Source organism: Podarcis cretensis, assembly GCF_951804945.1.
Source record: "Podarcis cretensis genome assembly, chromosome: 4".
Classification (NCBI taxonomy): Eukaryota; Metazoa; Chordata; class Lepidosauria; order Squamata; family Lacertidae; genus Podarcis; species Podarcis cretensis.
The window spans coordinates 12,808,302-12,829,734 of NC_137173.1; the positions used below are offsets into that span (position 1 = coordinate 12,808,302).

At 42.4% G+C, this 21,433-nt stretch overlaps 1 protein-coding gene across 33 annotated transcripts in view; it reads right to left on the reverse strand.

Moving 5' to 3' along the window:
- The window catches only part of DLG2 (discs large MAGUK scaffold protein 2), an 874,668-nt gene that overhangs the window by 72,114 nt on the left and 781,121 nt on the right, over positions 1 to 21,433 (reverse strand). For all 33 annotated transcript variants that reach the window (XM_079973452.1, XM_079973437.1, XM_079973448.1 and 30 more), the window contains one exon: positions 21,264 to 21,378. In XM_079973452.1, coding sequence (XP_079829578.1) covers positions 21,264 to 21,378 — 115 coding nt within the window. The remainder of the gene's footprint in view (positions 1 to 21,263; positions 21,379 to 21,433) is intronic.

Genomic DNA, 21,433 nt, shown 5'->3' on the forward strand with positions numbered 1-21,433 from the left:
GACCTTCACCGCCTTCACTGGTTCTGATTTAAAGGAGAGGTAGAGCTGGGTGTCATCTGCATACTGATGAACACCCAGTCCAAACCCCCTGATGATCTCTCCCAGCGGCTTCATATAGATGTTAAAAAGCATGGGGGAGAGGACGGAACCCTGAGGTACCCCACAAGTGAGGGCCCAAGGGTCTGAACACTCATCCCCCACCACCACTTTCTGAACACGGCCCAGGAGGAAGGAGCGGAACCACTGTATAACAGTGCCCCCAGCTCCCAGCCCCTCTAGACGGTCCAGAAGGATGTTATGGTCGATGGTGTCAAAGGCCGCTGAGAGATCCAGCAGAACTAGGAAACAGCTCTCACCTTTGTCCCTAGCCCGCCGGAGATCATCAACCAGCGCGACCAAGGCAGTTTCAGTCCCATGGTGAGGCCTGAATCCCGATTGGAAGGGATCCAAATGGTCCGTTTCCTCCAGGCGTGCTTGGAGTTGTTCAGCAACCACCCGCTCAATCACCTTGCCCAAGAATGGAAGATTTGAGACTGGGCGATAGTTGGCCAAATTGGCCGGGTCTAAAGATGTTTTTTTAAGAAGCGGTTTAATGACCGCCTCTTTCAGCGGGTCTGGGAAGGCTCCCATATCATTTCCCAGAATTTTTTAATTTCTCTACATTCCCACCACATATGGTAAAAGGTCCCTTCCTTTTCTTTACATTTCCAACATATATTTGACCTGGTTTTATACATTCTTGCTATCTGTACTGGTTTAATATACCATCTGTACATCATTTTCATGTAGTTTTCTTTCAAAAGAGAACAGTCTGTGAATTTTAAATCTGTTTTCCACAGTTTTTCACAATCTTCAAATTGTATATTATGTCCTATATCTTCTGCCCATTGGATCATGACCGATTTCACCTCCTCACTCTTTTCTGGACTTCTAACCATATTCAGTACAGCAGAATATCAACATCTAGGGTGGAATTCTGAAGAGATGGGTGCTCTTAGTATCTCTGCTAAATACCAGAGTCATATGAAGTTCCTGTTGGTGAGTCTGTCCTCCATGGTCAATCACATGAAACGTCTATAGTTCAGTTATCCACACGATTGCATGGCAGGCAGCTGAGAGTGGAAGATCTAATAAAGTTTGGCACTGGCTTGCCAGCTCCCCCGTTCTTTTCCCTACTTCTGAGAAATCTTCTGTCACATCGTGACCTTGGAGAGCTCAGGGATCAAAAACTCAGTAGCCTCTCAGACCATGTTATTCAAAATCTATTACGTCTCCCAACAGCTGGAAGCAACAGTCTGACAGCAAACAAACAACTCATCAGCCAGCAATTCAACATCAGCTCCTATCTAATTATCTTGCTGCGGACTTACATGAACCCCATTGCTACCATTTCATGGAACCATAGAGTCTTAGACCTGGACCCTTCTGGCTCTCCTAGGGGAAGTGACTGTTCAGAAGCTCCCTGCAAAATTACTTTAAAATGATAGCTTTGATGTTCATTAGCCACATAGCACCCTTTTTGCTTCTTGGAAAAAGCCCCAGTGTTGATAAGCAAGACGCTTATAATATAATAGTGCAAATTTAGAAGGTGAGTCACAATGGTTTTTAGTGAACATTGCAGAAAAGCATGCAAAAGTCCATGGTTTCAGAATTTATGAATCTGGCTCACCACCCTCTATGTCTGAAGTCAGGGTGGGGAGAAACTCAGTTTGGTTCAGATTTCAGTGTGAACCTAACTAATATGAACTTTCCAAAACTTGGATGATGGACTCAAGGGCAACCTGATCAAATTTGCAGATGACACCAAACTGGGAGGGGTGGCTAACACCCCAGAGGACAGGATCACACTTCAAAACGACCTCGACAGATTAGAGAACTGGGCCAAAACAAACAAGATGAATTTTAATAGGGAGAAATGTAAAGTATTGCACTTGGGCAAAAAAAAAAATGAGAGGCACAAATACAAGATGGGTGACACCTGGCTTGAGAGCAGTACATGTGAAAAGGATCTAGGAGTCTTGGTTGACCACAAACTTGACATGAGCCAACAGTGTGACGCGGCAGCTAAAAAAGCCAATGCAATTTTGGGCTGCATCAATAGGAGTATAGCATCTAGATCAAGGGAAGTAATAGTGCCACTGTATTCTGCTCTGGTAAGACCTCACCTGGAGTACTGTGTCCAGTTCTGGGCACCACAGTTCAAGAAGGACACTGAGAAACTGGAACGTGTCCAGAGGAGGGCAACCAAAATGGTCAAAGGCCTGGAAACGATGCCTTATGAGGAACGGCTAAGGGAGCTGGGCATGTTTAGCCTGGAGAAGAGGAGGTTAAGGGGTGATATGATAGCCATGTTCAAATATATAAAAGGATGTCACATAGAGGAGGGAGAAAGGTTGTTTTCTGCTGCTCCAGAGAAGCGGACACAGAGCAATGGATCCAAACTACAAGAAAGAAGATTCCACCTAAACATTAGGAAGAACTTCCTGACAGTAAGAGCTGTTTGACAGTGGAATTTGCTGCCAAGGAGTGTGGTGGAGTCTCCTTCTTTGGAGGTCTTTAAGCAGAGGCTTGACAACCATATGTCAGGAGTGCTCTGATGGTGTTTCCTGCTTGGCAGGGGGTTGGACTCGATGGCCCTTGTGGTCTCTTCCAACTCTATGATTCTATGATTCTATGAAAACCATATCTGAACCGAATCACAGCTATCCTTCAAAATCCACACTTGATGGAATGGTTCTCCAGGCGGAGAACGTGTACAAAATGTTTATGTTAGGGGAAAGTAGGCCAGTACTGATGAAAATAACATTTATGGATGCGCTGCATTAGGGAAAATTACATAGAAAAACGAGTGCATGAGAAAAGGGCACTAAATCAATTCATCAAATCAGGGTCATCTAGTCCAACACCCTGCAATGCAGGAAATGTTTGCCCAATATGGTGCTCAAACTCACAACCCTGAGATTAAAAGTCTCCTGCTTTACCGACTGAGCTATCCTTGCCACACTAGGCATATGACTCTTTCTGCAGGGTGTGTTGGGTGGCTGAGGCAGGAGATGGTTGCCCAGACCTCTGCTGTGCTGGTTGCTTATTTAAAAGCAGGCCATCTGAAAACCCAGCTGTGCATTAGTGCATTCTTATTAGGAATTGTAGGTACCGATATCCCAAAGGACCAGAAAAGACTTTTTATGTACGCCTCCAGACCAAAGGAAGGAGCACAATACAACAGTACGAGTACTCTGTACAGTACAGTACTGTACAGTACTCATGAAACTGAGCCCAGTTTTGTCTCTGGTCCCAACCACCACCGGCATGCAGCCCTTGGAAGGTTGCTCACATAGGATTGTGGCCCTTTCTCCTTGGGTAACCACAGAAGTTGGTAAGGTAAAGGTAAAGGTAAAGGGACCCAGTTGTGACCGACTCTGGGGTTGCGGCGCTCATCTCGCTTTATTGACTGAGGGAGCTGGAGTACAGCTTCCGGGTCATGTGGCCAGCAGAGCAAAGCCGCTTCTGACGAACCAGAGCAGCGCACAGAAACGCCGTTTACCTTCCCGCCAGAGCGGTACCTATTTATCTACTTGCACTTTGACGTGCTTTCGAACTGCTAGGTTGGCAGGAGCTGGGACCGAGCAATGGGAGCTCACCCCGTCATGGGGATTCGAACTGCGACCTTCTGATCAGCAAGTCCTAGGCTCTGTGGTTTTCACCCACAGCACCACCCGCGTCCCTGACCAAGAAGTTGGACATGGGAGCAACAGGCCTCTCCCACTGATGCATTCCAGGAACTGATATTGAGAGGCATTATTTGCCTCATACAGTCATCATGACTAGGAACCACTGGTTTTCATTCAGAAGAATGAGACACACTCTTTTTACTCAGAATGTAACTCCATGGGACTTACTTCAAGGTTAAGTGTGCACAAAGGTGTTGCTCTCAAGATGTTGTTGGACTCCAAATCCCATCAGTAAGCATGGTCAATGGGTGTTGACAGGGGATACAGTGGTACCTCGGGTTACATACGCTTCAGGTTACATACGCTTCAGGTTACAGACTCCGCTAACCCAGAAATATTACCTCGGGTTAAGAATTTTGCTTTAGGATGGGAACAGAAATCGCACACCAGCGGTGCAGCGGCAGCGGGAGGCCCCATGAGCTAAAGTGGTGCTTCAGGTTAAGAACAGTTTCAGGTTAAGAACTGACCTCCAGAACGAATTAAGTTCATAACCCGAGGTACCACTGTATAGTTAAGAAACATCTGGCAAAGGTTCCCCAGTATTGGTGTATATGTATGCACCCTTGCCTATTATCTACTTATTTTGAAGATTTGTACCCCGCAGGGGTATGTTTTCAGTTTGGAATGAATTAAAAACAGCTTTTCTATGTATTTCTCTTTAAAATACGCATTTTGCATGCCCCCCTTTATATAATATACATATTTATGTGCACCTTTTATATACCACCATGCTGCAAAATTTGGAGAAGTGCGTAATCCAGGCATAGGCAAACTCAGCCCTCCAGATGTTTTGGGACTACAACTCCCATTGTCCCTGACCACTGGTCCTGTTAGCTAGGGATGCTGGGAGTTGTAGTCCCAAAACATCTGGAGGGCCGAGTTTGCCTATGGCTGGCATAACCCAACCGTAAGCACATCTGGGAGCGTTGAGAAAGGCTGGAAATAAGTGTGCTGAACAAGTTGATCTCCCATCTGTAGTGACATAGCCTGCCCTGTACATTCTAAGCTTAATTTGCTACTCTCAGGTGTGCTGCCCCAGTAAGTAAGATTCAGCAGCCAGCTCAGTTGGCTTCTCTGTACACGGAATTGTGTTGAGGATGGTTGTGGTGTTAGGAGCTGTTCCAGTCCTGCATTCATGCAACCTGGGAAAGCCACCTCTAATTTGTTAAGGATAGAGGTGCAGAGATGCAAACAGCCTGTGAAAATGACAGAAAGAAGCTTTAAGTAGAGCCAAGGCAGGACAGTGGAACCTCCAGGGAGTGGTCGAATTAGATGCCTGGATATTGTACCTTCATTATGAGCTTGGCGGCAACCCCACCTCCCACAATAATGTCTATCACCTTGCTGAATTGTTTTTTTTAGCCTCCCTGTCACCCTTTTGCAGCCGTTGGCACTGATGGAAACTTCAGAAAAGCTGTTTGGAAAACTACACCCCGCTAACAAATGGAACATAAAAGAACGAGATGTGCTGTTTTGATGAAACATTTCCCACCACTGACAACTTAGCCCCTTTGTTCTCTCTTGCTGGTGCTGCCGACTGTGTCCTAAGTGCATATTTAAAAGCAGGCCATCTGAAAACCCAGCTGTGCATTAGGCTCTTTAAATCTTTCAGGAACTTTGTGGCCGCAGCTACTGCCTTTTTACATTCTCCTCCTTTGGGTTGATTACTTTTATCCTTGCTGACGCTTCCCATCTGCAGGAGCCAGCAACTCACAAAGAAAACAGCCCCACCAGGGTCCCAGAAAGTGGACAGTAACTCCACTAAAAGGCTATTACCTAATTTGAATGTCCTCCTAGCTTGGAACACAAGTCACTTGTGTGCTTCATTCGTCCCCCTTCCACCACCACCCCCTGTCGCTGTTTGAGTATTTTAGAAGACAGGAGAACAAAAGAAGCAGTGCCCATTATTTCTAAAAGCAAGGCTATTTTTTTAAAAAAACCGAAATGTCTAAGCCTCAGAGTTCAAGCTGGTAGAAGCCAGATCAACTGCTTAAGGTTGCAGTTCAACCTGCACTGACCTGGAAGAAAGTTCCATTGAATGCAGTGGGACTTACTTCTGGGTAAACATGTGCAAGATTTCTCTCTCTCTTTTTTTTATTATTAATTTTTTAGAAAAATTTTCTTTTACAAATTTAAATAACACATTCATATCCACTATAATACCAAATTCTTTTGGACTTCCCCCCGCTCCCTCCACAATCCTCATAATTTTAAATTTATTTCACATTTCCTTTATAATTGTATTGCCAGTTAATTAATCTTTACAGCTCTTATCCCTCTCACAATACCCTTTCTCATCACAAAGCCTCTTTAAATCCAACTAGCGTTGTCTGTTCATCACAAATATTTTCCAGATAAATCGTAAACTTTCTCCAGTCCTGTGTGAACTTGTGATCTTTCTGATATCTAATTTTTCCTGTCAGTTTGTCTAGTTCAGCAAAATCCATCAGTTTCCGTCTCCATTCTTCCAATGTTGGTAATTCTTCTTGTTTCCATTTTTGAGCCATTAAAATTCTTGCCGCAGTCACTGCATATTGAAAAAGTTTATAATCACTTCTATTAATTTCTCTTCCTGTAATTCCTAACAGGAAGGCTTCTGGTTTCTTCACAAACGTATATTTAAACATCTTTTTCAACTCATTATATATCATTTCCCAGAAGCCTTTTACTTTCTTACACTCCCACCACATATGATAAAATGTCCCTTCCCTTTCCTTACATTTCCAACATTTGTTACATGTCTTAGACATTTTTGCTAATTTTACGGGAGTGATATACCATCTATATACCATTTTCATAATATTTTCCTTTATCGTCATACATGCAGTGAATTTCATATTTTCCTTCCATACCTTCTCCCAATCTGCTAACTGTATATTATAACCAAAATCACTGGCCCAATGTATCATAACTGATTTAACTTCTTCGTCCTTTGTTTGCCATTCCATTTTTTTTTTTTATAATGATTTTTATTAATTTTCCACACATAAAATAAAGAACAATGTAACACAGTATAACTTCATAATCATCGGTTCATAACCTTTTTTCTCTGACTTCCCCATACCTCCCTATCCCTGCATCCTTGTTTAAAATTCTTTAGCAACCCTTAAGTCCATTGTCTTAGTTCTTTTTCATAAATATTTCTTAAGTTTTTTTTGTTTACTGCTGCAATTCTTTACTTCTTACCCCCTGACATCTTAACATTCCTCAATTTTACAGTTATTTTTAAGATATATCTTGAAATTCTTCCAGTCCTCTTCCACTGTCTCTTTCCCCTGGTCCCGGATTCTGCCCGTCATCTCAGCCAGTCCCATAAAGTCAATCACCTTTGTTTGCCATTCTTCCAGAGTAGGTAGTTCTTGCGTCTTCCAATACTTTGCCAGTAGAATTCTTGCTGCTGTAGTGGCATACATAAAGAATGTCCTATCCTTCCTTAACACCACTTGGCCCACCATACCCAAGAGGAAAGCCTCTGGTTTCTTAGGAAAAGTCCACTTAAGGACCTTCTTAATTTCATTATAGATCATTTCCCAGAAAGCTTTAACCTTTGGGCAGGTCCACCAAAGGTGGTAGAAAGTGCCTTCAGTCTCATTACATTTCCAACACTTATTATTAGGCAAATGATAAATTTTTGCAAGCTTGACTGGGGTCATGTACCACCGGTAGATCATTTTCATAATATTTTCTTTTAAAGCATTACATGCAGTAAATTTGATACCGGTGGTCCATAACTGTTCCCAGTCAGCAAACATAATATCATGACCTATGTCTTGTGCCCATTTAATCATAGCTGATTTCACCGTTTCATCCTGTGTATTCCATTTTAACAGCAAGTTATACATTCTTGATAAATTCTTAGTATTGGGTTCCAACAATTCTGTTTCTAATTTTGACTTCTCTTTCTGAAATCCTATTTTCCTGTCCTGTTTAAACGTCTCATTTATCTGGTAGTAATGCAACCAATCTCGAACCTTAGGTTTTAGTTTCTCATAACTCTGAAGTTTCACCCTTTCACCATCGTATTCTATAATCTCATGATATTTTGGCCATTTAGAATCCATATTAAGCTTTTTTACTTCCCTAGCTTCCATTGGTGACACCCACCTAGGGGTTTTGCTTTCCAACAGATCTTTGTATCTAATCCAAACATTATACAATGCTTTCCTTACAATATGGTTTTTAAAACTTTTGTACACCTTTACCTTGTCGTACCATAAATATGCATGCCAACCAAAGCTATTGTCATACCCTTCCAGATCTAAAATGTCAGTATTCTCAAGAAGTAGCCAGTGTTTCAACCAGCAGAAAGCTGCTGATTCATAGTAGAGTCTTAAGTCCGGCAGGGCAAACCCCCCTCTATCCTTTGCATCAGTTAAAATCTTAAATTTAATTCTGGGCTTTTTGCCCTGCCAGACAAATTTTGATATATCTTTCTGCCACTTCTTGAAACAATCCATCTTGTCCACAATCTGCAGCGTCTGGAATAAAAACAGCATTCTAGGCAATACATTCATCTTAATAGTAGCGATTCGGCCTAACAAGGAAAGTTTCAGCCTTGACCAAATTTCCAGATCCTTTTTAACTTCTGACCAACATTTTTCATAATTATCCTTAAATAAATTCACATTCTTAGATGTTAAGTTTACCCCTAGGTATTTTACCCTTTTTGTTATTTCCAAGCCTGTTTCATTCTGAAAACTCTCTCTTTCTTCCATTGTTAAATTTTTTTCCAACACTTTCGTTTTTTGTCTGTTCAATTTAAAACCTGCTACTCGACCAAATATTTCAATTAATTCTAAAACTCTTTTAGTACTAGTATCTGGCTGTTGCAAGGTCAATACTAGATCATCTGCAAATGCTCTTAATTTATAATGTCTAACTCCGACCTGAACTCCTTTAACCAACTGGTCCTTTCTGATCATGTTTAACAAAACCTCCAGGACTGATATAAAAAGTAAAGGGGATATTGGGCAACCTTGTCGTGTACCTTTTTCTATAGGTATTTCTTCTGTTACCACGTTATTTACAATTAATTTGGCTTTTTGTTGAGAATATATTGCACCTATACCGTTTTCAAAACCTTGACCTACCCCCATCCCTTGGAGATTCTTTTTCATAAAAGTCCAACAAATGTTGTCAAAGGCTTTCTCCGCATCCACAAAAATCAAAACTGCTTTCCTATTAATGTCAACGTCCAGCAGCTCCAAAATGTCTATAATGTTCCTCACATTGTCTGACATATGTCTACCTGGGAGAAAGCCTGTTTGGTCCTTATGAATCTCTTCTACCAACACTCTTTTCAATCTTTTTGCCAAAATGTCTGCAAAAATTTTGTAATCCACATTGAGTAAAGATATAGGGCGGTAGTTTTTAACTTGGTTCTTCTCAGTCTCTGTTTTCGGTATAAGTGAGATGAAAGCCTCTTTCCACGATTCAGGTGCCTTTTTCCCCTTCAAAATTTCATTGCAAACTTCCTTCAATGGTTGTATCAGCCATTCTTTCAGCATTTTGTAATATTTGGCCGTCAGGCCATCTGGTCCTGGTGATTTTCCCAGTTTCATATTTTGAATGGTACCCTCTATTTCTTGTTCTGTTATTTCCTCGTTTAAGATCCTTTTACTTTGTTCTGAGATTTTTGGTAAACCGTATTTTCTGATGAATTCTTCTATTTCTTGCTCGTTGGTTGGCCCTTGTGCATACAATTTCTTAAAAAAGCTTTGAAAACAATTGTTGATCTCGTTGGGTTTGTGGATAATCTTTCCATCCATTTCTAAACTTGTTACCGTATTCATTTTCTGCCTTTTTTTCAATTGCCATGACAGAAGTTTCCCACATTTATCCGCTGATTCAAAAGTTTTTTGTCTCATTTGCTTTATCTTCCATTCTATTTGTTGGTTCATGAGTTCCATATATTGCATCTGATGAAACTTTATTTCTCTCAAAATCTCATGAGACTTTGGTTTGGACCTCAACTTCTTCTCTCCTTCTTTTATTTTTTCTAAAATTTTTTCCTTCTTTTCATTTTGTTGCTTCCTCTTAATAGAATTTTGTTGAATTAGGAAACCTCGCATCACGGCTTTGCTTGCGTCCCAAATTATTCTTTTTTCCACATCTGTTTTCCTGTTGATCTCAAAATAATCTTTTAATGTTTTAAGGGCCTTCTTGTGGATCTCTTCGTCCTTAAATAGGGTGTCATTCATTCTCCATCTAAAGGAACCAGTAGTTGTTAGTTTCATCTCCATCTTAACCGCGTTGTGGTCGGAGCACGTTTTTGGGCAGATTTCTACTTTTTTTGTTCTTGACGCCAGACTGCTAGAAATCCAAATTTGGTCTATTCTTGTCCATGTCATTTTTGCTTCTGAGAAGAAAGTTCCCTCTCTCTCTAAAGGATTCTTTGTTCTCCAAATGTCAATCAAGTCCATTGTTTCAGTCATTTCAAAAAAGATCCTTGGTAGTCTCCCTTCTTTCGAGATCACTTGTCTCTGTGCTTTATCCATGTTTGTTGAGACAACTCCATTCATATCTCCCATCATTAGGATTTTATAATCTAAAAAGTCAACTAATGTCTCATGCAACTTCCTAAAGAATTCAGCCTTCCCTTCATTTGGGGCATAAACTCCCACAATTAATATCTTTTCTCCTTGAATTTGTATTTCAATTGCCAGGTATCTTCCTTGTTCATCTTTAAATATCAATTTTGGAACCAACTTTTCCTTTGCATAGATCACCACACCTCTTTTCTTTACTTTATCTGATGAAATGAATTCTTGACCGAGTCTCTTATTTATTAATAATTTCCTGTGTATCCTGGCAATATGGGTTTCTTGCAAACATATTATGTCTAATTGTTCTTTCTTCAAAATGTGAAAAACCTGTCTTCTTTTCCGAGGAAGGTTCAAACCATTACAGTTCCAACTAAGGAGTTGCAGAGACATTTTGTATTTAGGTAGCTGTTCCTCCAACTGCTCCAAGCTTCTGCTCTTCCTCCGATGGTGGTAATGAAAGTCCAAATGACAAATTTGCTATATCGGGTGGTTCCCTCTCCTCCACGGTTCCTTTCTGCAAATCCTCCAGATACTTCTCTAGAAATAGTTCTTTGTCCTGAATTGTTTTTATTTTAATCTTCCTTCCATTGAAGTTAAAGGACAATCCTTGTGGAAATTCCCATCTGAATGGTATAGTATTTTTCTTCAGCAGGTCTACTAAACTCTTGTAATATGTTCTCACCTCTAAAATGTATTTAGGAATGTCCTTAAAAATCTGTATCTGACAATTTTGAATCACCAGTGCCTTTTGGTAATGCAAATTCAATATTCTATCTCTTTCTTCTTTTGATCTCAATGTAATTAGGCAGTCCCTTGGTTTTTTGTCCTGCCTTCTACCCAGTCGAAAGGCTGATATTATCTCAAGTTCCTCATCTTCCTCCCATTCCTCCCGCCAAAAAGTTATGATGTTCTCTGTGAGAAATTTCACAAGGTTGTCCCCTTCCACTTCAGACACCAATCTAAATTTTAAATTCTTCTCTTTACGTTGAAGTTCCAGTAAGGAGAGGGCTGCATCATGCTCATTCACTTTTTTAATAATAGGCCCAAATTTTTCCCTTGTCTCTTCAGCTGTTATTTTTGCACTTTCTGCAATCTTTCGTGTTTCTGAATTTTCCTGAATTAATCTATTTATAGAATCTGTGTTCGATGCGACACTAGCCGTATTCACATCCAACCTTGTTGTCAACTCTGTTAATTTTTTAGAATTCTCTGTCGAAAGTTTTGTCAATGCTTCCAGGGATTGATTTATTTTAAGTAGAGCCTGAGTCATAGGATCCATAGAAGCTGGTGTTTTTTCCTGCACAGCTGCAGTTCCTGATATAGAGGCCCTCTTTGTTTGCCATTCCAGTAGCATTTTGTACATTTTTGACAATACCTTATAATCATTGATTATTATCTCTTTCTGAAATCTAGACTCTCCTTCAATATATTTCCTCTCTTTACAATCCTTCTTAAACATTTCATTTGTTTGGAAGTAGTGCAACCAATCATATACATATTTTTTAACTTGTTCATATGGCTTCAATTTCCATTTCCCCCCTTCTTTAATTACAATGTCTCCATAAGTCATCCAATCCTCTCTCATGTTTGTCTTTTTAACACTCATGACCTCCAGTGGGGATATGTGCAAGATTTCTCTGTGGGATTCCGAACCACAGGCATAGCCAATGTGGTGCCCTCCAGAAGCTGATGGGACTACAACTCCCATCATCTCTGGCCATGCTGGCAAGTGCTGATGGGAGTTGTAGTCCAGCAACAACTGCATTTGTAACAATGAACGAGTCTCAAAGCGCTGAATTAGATGGAACAATGGCCTGACCCTTTATAGGCCAACATCATACGTTCAGTCTCCTAAAAATACTGTGGAACATATAAAGCTTGAATGAAAAGGCCTCTGTAGCTTTGAGATTTCAAACTAGGCCCACAACATATTTGGATGGGAGATATACCAAAATACCCACAAACCACCTTTTGTGTATCTGTGCCCAGGGACAAGTGGAAAATATTGTCCACCATGTTCTGAATGAGCCCTCCGGGTATAGAGTGGTATATAAATTCAGTTAATGATGATGATGATGATGATGATGATGATGATGTATAATTATCCTAAGGATTGGTTTCTCAAATGAATTTCCCAGAGAGTTTTTTCCCCTTGAATAACTGGAAGATAACAGGTATTTGTTGATGGATGTATACAATATATATAAGGTTTCTACATTGGCCCAGCAACCCGATGGATCTGAAAAAATTCATTGCACAACATGTGGTCTTCTGCGCTGAGGCCCACATAGGCTAAAATGTACTTCTATCCTGTTTGTATTTCTGTGATGACAAACGACTGTTTCAATGCTAAGCGGGGACAAGCTTATATTCACAGATACTTGCATCATTTGCGTAACCTGTTATATACAAGTCTCTTGGTACCCAACTAATTCTCTCCAAACCCAGGTGAGGTGTGTGTAACACAAAGCTTCTTGCTGTGATGTTGTCCCATGAACATTCTTTTGGGCCCAGGGACATCATATGTACTTAGTTTCTGTCAGCTGGCTTTCTATAATTTAATTCCCTGCTTTTCAATCAGTAAGACTCCCAGGGCGGCTCACTGGGCAATTAAAAATGTGCAAACAATAGAGCCGAAAACAAACAGGGCAAACGCAGTCCAGCAGCACAGAAGACAAAAATAAAGCAAAGAGGAACTGAGCAGTGTGAGGGGAGAATAAAACAGAGCGGGGGGGGGGGGGAGGGAATTTGTGACCTTCCAGGAGGCTTTGTTTTCCCCAAAGATCTACCGTATTTTTTGCTCTATGACACACTTTTCCCCTCCTAAAAAGTAAGGGGAAATGTGTGTGCATCTTATAGAGCAAATGCAGGAATCATAGAATCATAGAGTTGGAAGAGACCACAAGGGCCATCAAGTCCAACCCCCTGCCAAGCAGGAAACACCATCAGAGCACTCCTGACATATGGTTGTCAAACCTCTGCTTAAAGACCTCCAAAGAAGGAGACTCCACCACACTCCTTGGCAGCAAATTCCACCGTCGAACAGCTCTTACGGTCAGGAAGTTCTTCCTAATGTTTAGGTGGAATCTTCTTTCTTGTAGTTTGGAACCATTGCTCCGTGTCCGCTTCTCTGGAGCAGCAGAAAACAACCTTTCTCCCTCCTCTATGTGACATCCTTTTATATATTTGAACATGGCTATCATATCACTCCTTAACCTCCTCTTCTCCAGGCTAAACATGCCCAGCTCCCTTAGCCGTTCCTCATAAGGCATCGTTTCCAGGCCTTTGACCATTTTGGTTGCCCTCCTCTGGACACGTTCCAGTTTGTCAGTGTCCTTCTTGAACTGTGGTGCCCAGAACTGGACACAGTACTCCAGGTGAGGTCTGACCAGAGCAGAATACAGTGGCACTATTACTTCCCTTGATCTAGATGCTATACTCCTATTGATGCAGCCCAGAATTGCATTGGCTTTTTTAGCTGCCACGTCACACTGTTGGCTCATGTCAAGTTTGTGGTCAACCAAGACTCCTAGATCCTTTTCACATGTACTGCTCTCAAGCCAGGTGTCACCCATCTTGTATTTGTGCCTCTCAGCTCTGCTCAGCGCTCCCTTTACAGAGCCACGTGGAGCGCGTATGTGGCTCTTTGGGGCTTTTCCCCGAGGAGGGAGAAGGGCTGCCCTTCTCTCTGCCATGGCTCTTGGGGGTGTCTTTCTCCCGCTGCCTGGGAGAGGCTGCGAGCGGCTATCCCATAAGCCAGAACAGCAAGAGGCTATCCCAGAAGCCAGATCCCTCTTGCTGTTCTGGCTTCTGGGACTCAGAATATTTTTTTTCTTGTTTTCCTCCTCCAAAAACTAGGTGCGTCTTATGGTCTGGTGTGTCTTATAGTGCGAAAAATACGGTATGCCTTTCTCAATGCAAGGCAATGGAAAGATCTCCATTGCATCCCCAAAAAATACATGAGGAGAGGGAAGAAGTCCACCCTCACCAATGACCCTTGGGTGTTTGTGACATTTCCCCCATCTTAATCTTTCCTGGGGATTTATGCTATTTTTCCCCTTCGAAGGGGCTTCCTCAACCTCAGCCCTCCAGATGTTTTTGGCCTACAACTCCCATGATCCCTAGCTAGCAGGACCAGTGCTCAGGGGTGATGGGAATTGTAGTCTCAAAACATCTGGAGGGCCAAGGTTGAGGAACCCTGGGCTAACAGCAGCCCCAGAATGCAACTGTGGGTGAATTCCTATAGCAAAAAGGAGGCAAACCAATCTCTTCCAGTTTCACATCAAGAAAAACAGGCCAAGTAATACGATTCTGTGTCGGATGGTACTGCGCTTCAATAAAATTTGTAATAGTCTGTTGCAATCACTGAGAAATGTTGGGATTGTTTGGTGTAATTCACTGTGTTCCCAAAGCCTGTATTCATGTGACTATTTTCTGACTGAAGTTTCCACCAGCTGTTATTATAAGCTGTGGCGGTAAGTCTATTTTAAGAAGTTTGCTAAGTGCATGTACTGCCGGCAGCGTTGTGTGGAATATGCGCTGTTCTGGAAAGGGAGTCAAGTAGAAAGCTTCTAGCACCTGATTCCCAACAAAGTCACCCTCGTATCAACTTCTTTCATCTAAAATCCAGGCATCTTGTACCACGGTGGAAAGTTTTTCATTTGGGGCAATCTTAAGAATAACAATTTTCAAAATTCGAGGTGTTATCTTCTTAGGGACACAAATATTAGAGGAAGAGTGTGGCATAGTTCTTAGATTTTTAGATTAGCTCAGTGGTAAAGCACATGCTTTGCAAACAGAAAGTCCAAAGTTCAAATCCCGGCATATGCAGCTAATATTATTATTATTTAAATTTGTATACTGCCCTATACTCATAGGTCTCAGGGTGGTTCAAAGCACTTAACAGCCACTGCCAGCCAGTGTGTAGACAGTCGTTAAATTAGACAACAGGGGTGATTGGGATGTCTATATATTTGGACCCAAAATCAGACACTTTTCTGGAAATTGGTAACTTCTGGCACTCACAAGGCTGTCACCCCCTTATCCTCACAAATTCCTCCTAACCTTCTGGTCTCATTCTTTCAATCTTTGTATGAGGACGCTGAACCTCTGTTATGGAATTATTTGGACCCTGAGCTTCTTGAAGAAACCGGAGGTAAAAATCTAACAGGCTCTGTATCCCCCCTGGATTTACTACCTGATCTTTCGGTTTGCATTATTTGGCCCAGTCTACACACCCTTCAGAATATGATAGTAAAACAGATCATGCCACTCTAGAATGCAGGTGGGGAAATCACATTTCTGAACGCAAGGGGGGTTCACCTGACACCTTCATTGTACACCTTTAGGGACCAGGTGAAAACTCTTTGACTAGGCCTTGGGCTGATTAACATCCTACATCCTTTTAAATGTGTTTGTGGGAGCGGGTGGCTGGAGGGGGGCAGTTATTGGTTTGTTTTGTTCTTGTTTTTCTATTGTATTTTGTGTTCCAATCATGTATTTTTATGCTGTGAGCTGCCCTGAGATCTATGGATGAAGGGAAGTATATAGATATAATAATAATAATAATAATAATAATAATAATAATAATAATAATAATTGCTGTTAGTAGTAGTAGTAGTAGTAAGAAAAAGCAGCACAGCAAGAACCCATCTGGTGGAGAAACTTTCCACCCAATGCATTAGTTTCCTAATTGCAGGGAGTTATGGATGCATGTTCAAAAATGGCATCCTTCACTTGCAGTAAGATTCGGTACAGTCTACGCTATTGCCTTTAATGCAGTTTGTGCAAGCAGGCCTCAGAAACAAGATCAGGAGGAGGGACATTCGGGTTGGCGCCTCCAGCAATGGCGGAGTTCCTCCGATCGGGAGGAATTTGCTCCGTGGAAATCAGGGTCTGACTGCCACGGCGAAGGCGGAGACCCACTAAAATCACAGGCGGGAGAAGCTTGTGAACGTGGGATTCGGCTGGCACCCTTTGCGTTTCCCCTGCTTGCGGGGAAACCCAGTTTTGGGGATCCGGAGTGACGTGGGGTGAGTGATGCGGTGCTTCGAATTGACTCCTTTTTTCACGGAGGGAAGCCACATTGCTGTTGCCGGAGAGCACTGTCTTTTTCCTGTGGACAATTTGACTCTAAACAACTACCCGTGAGTAGAATGGAAAATTGGATTTACAAACGTCTTAATTTGGTACCGAAACGGGAAGGTTTCAAACAGGAAGTCCGCCTTCCCCTTTTGTAAATAGATTGAAGCAAAGAAGCTGCAAGCTAAGGTCTTGGAAAGCCTTATGTAAAGGATTAAACTTCCATCGATTAAAATCATTAAACCCCTCTTGGAAGCAGGAGAAGAGGGGGGAAATTTTGGATCGTGTAAGCCTGCAGGAGAGAGTGATAAAAATTAAATTACCACTGCTCTGAACCTGGAAACGGGCTGCCAGTAGATTGACGTTTTGGGAGAGTTCATTGACTGTGAATAAAATGTATGCTGACAGTTAGTTAAATAAGAGAAATATATTGTTTCCATTGCCCTCTTCTGCCTTTAAAAAGGAGGAAAAGTAACTGAAAATTGAAACTAACTTTACTTTTGGAACTGTGCTTGAAAAGATTGATACAAGTGGAGACTGTTTCCCTCTAGAGGGAGCTGTTTCCCTCTAGACTGGAGAGTGGAGCTGAGTGGAGACTGTTTCCCTCTAGACTGTTACAAGAGTGGAGCTGGGGAATCTCCAGCTGCAGGATAAGAACTGTGAGAATCAAGGATTGACCTTGGACCATTTAAGAATGTCGACAGGAGAAGCCTTAGTGACTGCATTATGCAAGATAAGCTATTCGTTGGAACACCTTCACAAGAAGACGGATGTTATGACTACTAAAATTGATAACTTGGGACAAAAAGTGATTAATTTGGGACAAAAAGTGAGCACCAATACAGAAATTATTCAGGATTTGCTACAGGAATCTACTTTAGCAGAACAAAATGTGGAGAAGGAGAAGGAGAAAGTTGTTGTTGTCGAACCTAAAGTAATACAAGTGGGAGCCTCAGCCTTACAGAGGCAAATTGAGGACTATAAGTTGAGGCCTTTTATGATTGAATCTAGAAAAAGTCAGATTTTGAGGATCGGAGCCCGGCCTGGACTGGAGAAGGAAAGCTGGAAAGATCCCTCCATGCAGGGATTAACTGACTTTTGGGACATGGACTTGGGTCAGGAGGAGACTGGAGTTCTGGGGGCCTTTGGATTTGGAGGAATCTTGAAACATGTCCTGAAATACTTCATGGATTTTAGCTTTAACTATGGAAATTTGGCTGACCTGTTGAGAAGGAACAAAAGTATTGTTAGGTCAGAGTTTCCCCGAGATCTGCTCTATAGCATCAAAGAATATGAAGAAGACCTGCAGAAGGGACTTGGAAAAGAGTTAAGAGCCTCGGACATAAGATCTCCAGGTTGATGGACTGTATGGAGTTGACGGAAGTGACTGGCAGAGTCCGAGACCGGGGAGAGGAGATGGTGGAAGAAGATTGGAAAATTAAAAGTCTATATATAGAAATATTGTAAAATTAATGAGTGATAGAAAAATGTTGGAATTAAATTTTATGGCCTTAGTAGAAATGTTATAAGGAGTTAAGCTTAAATAAGTATACTAGTTTTAATGGAAATAAGATTAAAAATATGTTAAGACATTTATATGATAGAAAATAGAGAAAGATGGAAAGGAATTGCTGAAACAATTAATGGAAGTGGAATACAAAGAGGGAGGTGAGAGGAGGTCGATGAAACAAGGGAATGAAAGATAGAGTATGGAAAAGGTATGATGTATGCTTTTAAATTGTTTTTGTTTCGTTCTGTTTAGTTTATTGTGTTTAGTTTAATGTGTTAAGGTTGTGTTTTGTATTGTTTATATATTGTATTGTATTGTTTTCTCTTTTTTGTTTTCTTTGTCTTCTTTCTTTTTTGTAAGCTTTAAAAGTAATAAATATTATTTAAAAAAAAGAAAGAAACAAGATCAGGAGGTACCCTGCGGAGGTATCAAGGTCAGATTGCATGGCACATTGATAATAGGAACACTAGCTAACCTTACAAGCGGTCTCTCCACTCCCATTATCCACAAGAGCTAGTAATCTGCTCTGATTCAAATGAAAGGCAAAGATCTCTAATTGCCACATTTAGCACCCTGTGTCAAATTTCAGTCCTTGCCTGAGAGGGAAGGAGAAAAAGTGCTGTCAGTGGTGTCTGGTGCTCACTGGGACCAGTAGGGTGGAAGGCAGGGAGCTCAACAGTAACTGGAATCAGAATCAGTGACTACTGCAAATTTTGTCTCTTTCTTCTTCTCTGCTGAGCTCCAATCTGCCTTGCAACTCTGGTACTTTCTCCAGAAGGAGCTGACCAGGGTTCTGATCACCTGCAACTTGCCTATCCTCTCACCAGTACCCCCCTGCAGTCCAAGACTCCCTCACCTATTGGATCTCTCAGGCACACCTACAGTCTATGCTGGAAACCACCAATCCAGTAAGGGGTTTGTGAGAAGTAATAAAACCACCCCCTTCCTCTATATCACATCGTGCAACAGATTTTAATGGGAAGCCAATCCTGGCTGAAAAGCAGAGTTCAAAAGAGACACATGCAATAAGTAAATAAAAATGTGCCACATAGATCCAGAGATCAGAAGCAGAGTTATCAGCACAAGCAGCATGGCAGGGACTCTCTCCTGGACACCGCACAATTTATCTGTTCCTAGAGGCAACAATGCCCACCATTACTGTACATCCCCCACAGCACGTTTGCCATGCCCCCTCCATACAGCATCACTCAGCTATCAGTGCACTGACTGCCCCACTGATGTTTTGCAAGAACAGTTCCCCATTAGTTCTCCTGACCCTTCGCATCCAGAAGAAACCAAATTGAGACCATTAAGCCACACGCCGAGGTGCAGTTTTTCCTCCCAGCGGGGTATCCTCATTTCCCTCTCCCTGTCATGCCGACATATTCTTAAGAGCCCATGCTTAATTGGATCTTTGTAAGGTCATCATCTGAGTTAGTTCCACCATGAGCAATCATCACTCCTAGGGGGTTGACAAATTGCCTTCTTCCAATTTGCAGTCTTCAAGATGGAGGTGGGGCGGAGAGCGGTGGAAATTGAGAAATGGACGTACTTAAGGAAGGGTTGGAGGGGGTGGCTGTTAAGAAAGACTGGGGGCTGCCTCCGTCCCGCTCATCAAAACTGCCCAGAGTTTGTGCATAAAGTGAGAGAACCATAAAGCCGTCAAAGCTCTTAATTACTTTCTCTCAAAAGAACCTCTTTACACATACATAATTTTTCGTTCTGTGGAACTACACTAGCCCCTCTTGTATATGGTTACCAGATTTTTTTCAATGAATCCAGGGACACTTTTTAATTTTTTTTTGAAGCTGAGTAGCAACAGGGAGTCAGCAGTGGGGATGGTGAGGCAAAAGACCCTGGGCCCAAGCACACATGCATATTGTATAAAGGTGCAAAGCCCTTTTTTCACACCCCGTGAAACATAAATGCACAGAGTTTTTTTAAAATACTGGGCAACAGCGCGCCATGCACCTGTGACTCCCGAGCCTTCCCCAATCCCCTTCCCCCTTTGATTTGACAGATCAGGGGAGTCACGGGCGAGCGGCTGTTGCCCAGGAGGGGCCAGCCTAGTAGTGCAGTTGGCTCTGGCTGGCTTCAGGAGCTGCTCGCTACCCGCTGCCATGGCGCAGGAAAAATGGTGGGCGCCATGGCAGCGAGCAGCTCCTGAAGCCAGCCAGAACCAACTGCGCTAACAGGCTGGCTCCGGGCTGCTGAGGCTGCCGCTGCCACTGCCACGTTCCCCAGGGACAGATTTGTGATTTTGGGGACATTCCGGGGATGGAATTTGTCCTGGGACAGATTTGCAAATCCAGGGACCGTCCCCGGGAACCAGGGATGTCTGGTAACCCTACTCTTGTAGTGTGTGACAAATGCTATTCGGAAGCCCCCAGCTGTGGTGGTAGAATGCATCAAGCGGGATTAGTGGCCACTGTAGAGCCTCTATGAGAATCCTAGCTGCTGGTGAACACAAGCTGCCTCTGGCTGTAGAGGAGAACATGGCAAGTAGCCACTAATAGCATCCATGAGTTTGCTCAATCCTCTTTCAAAGCCAACCAAGTTGGCGTTCATCGCTGCCTCCTGAGGGAGTGCACCCCTCGTTTAGCTCTGCACCCCACCCTATGGCCTCTATTTACGATGGTTCTGGTTGCTGTGGGCTAAGGAGGAATTCTATCTGGAATGGAACCTGGGATCTTGGCATTTTGCCTTATTCATAGCATTCTGTCCTCATCTTATGCACAGTGTTCCATCATATCATAACTGGTTCTGGTGGTGCATTAGCCAAGGGCTGTAACTAGCGGGTGAGCTCCCTGCATAGCCCCACAGAGTCCTTGGGATTAAGGGCTGGTGGGTCAGCCAATCTCAGAACCAGCACACAGCTACGTTACCAGGTTGCAGGTGACAGGCAGGTGGAGAACTCCACACCACTGGTTGTCCTAAATACAAAGGTCTGACTCCCTATAAGTCAGCTTCCTGCATTCCTACGATCTCGGCGCATGTGCAGATCTATAAGCAAAGAAGCACTCCTTCTTTGGGTACCCAAGCCATTTAGGAAAAACACAATCATGCTGTTTGCCACTGTCATATGAAGAGCACTGCAGGATCAGACCAAAGGCCCATGCTCTCTCCTACTATGACCAACCAGCTGCTTATTGAACGTTCACAAGCACTCTTGGAAGTGAAACAGCACTCTTCTGTTTAAACATACTGCCTCTATTACTGGAAGTAGTATATATTATAAGTTACTTTGGGATGCTTCATGGAAAGCTATGATGATGATGATGAAGCCATTGTGGCCAGTAGCCTTTGACAACCTCATTCTCCATCAGTTCAATTCTCTAGTTCCATTTTCTCTGCTGATTTTTTTTTTTTGGTCATTTTGTCATATTGCATCCCTACCTGACATAGAGGGAACGTTTCTGATTGGTTCGCAGGGAGCCTGACCCAGAACTCATGCTGTGATTCATCATCTGTTCACGCAGGTCATGGATTTTGGCCTCAAATCGAGCGTACTCTGAAAAATAATGCAAATAGATCAATCAGTTAATGAACCCTTTGCAATCACCAGC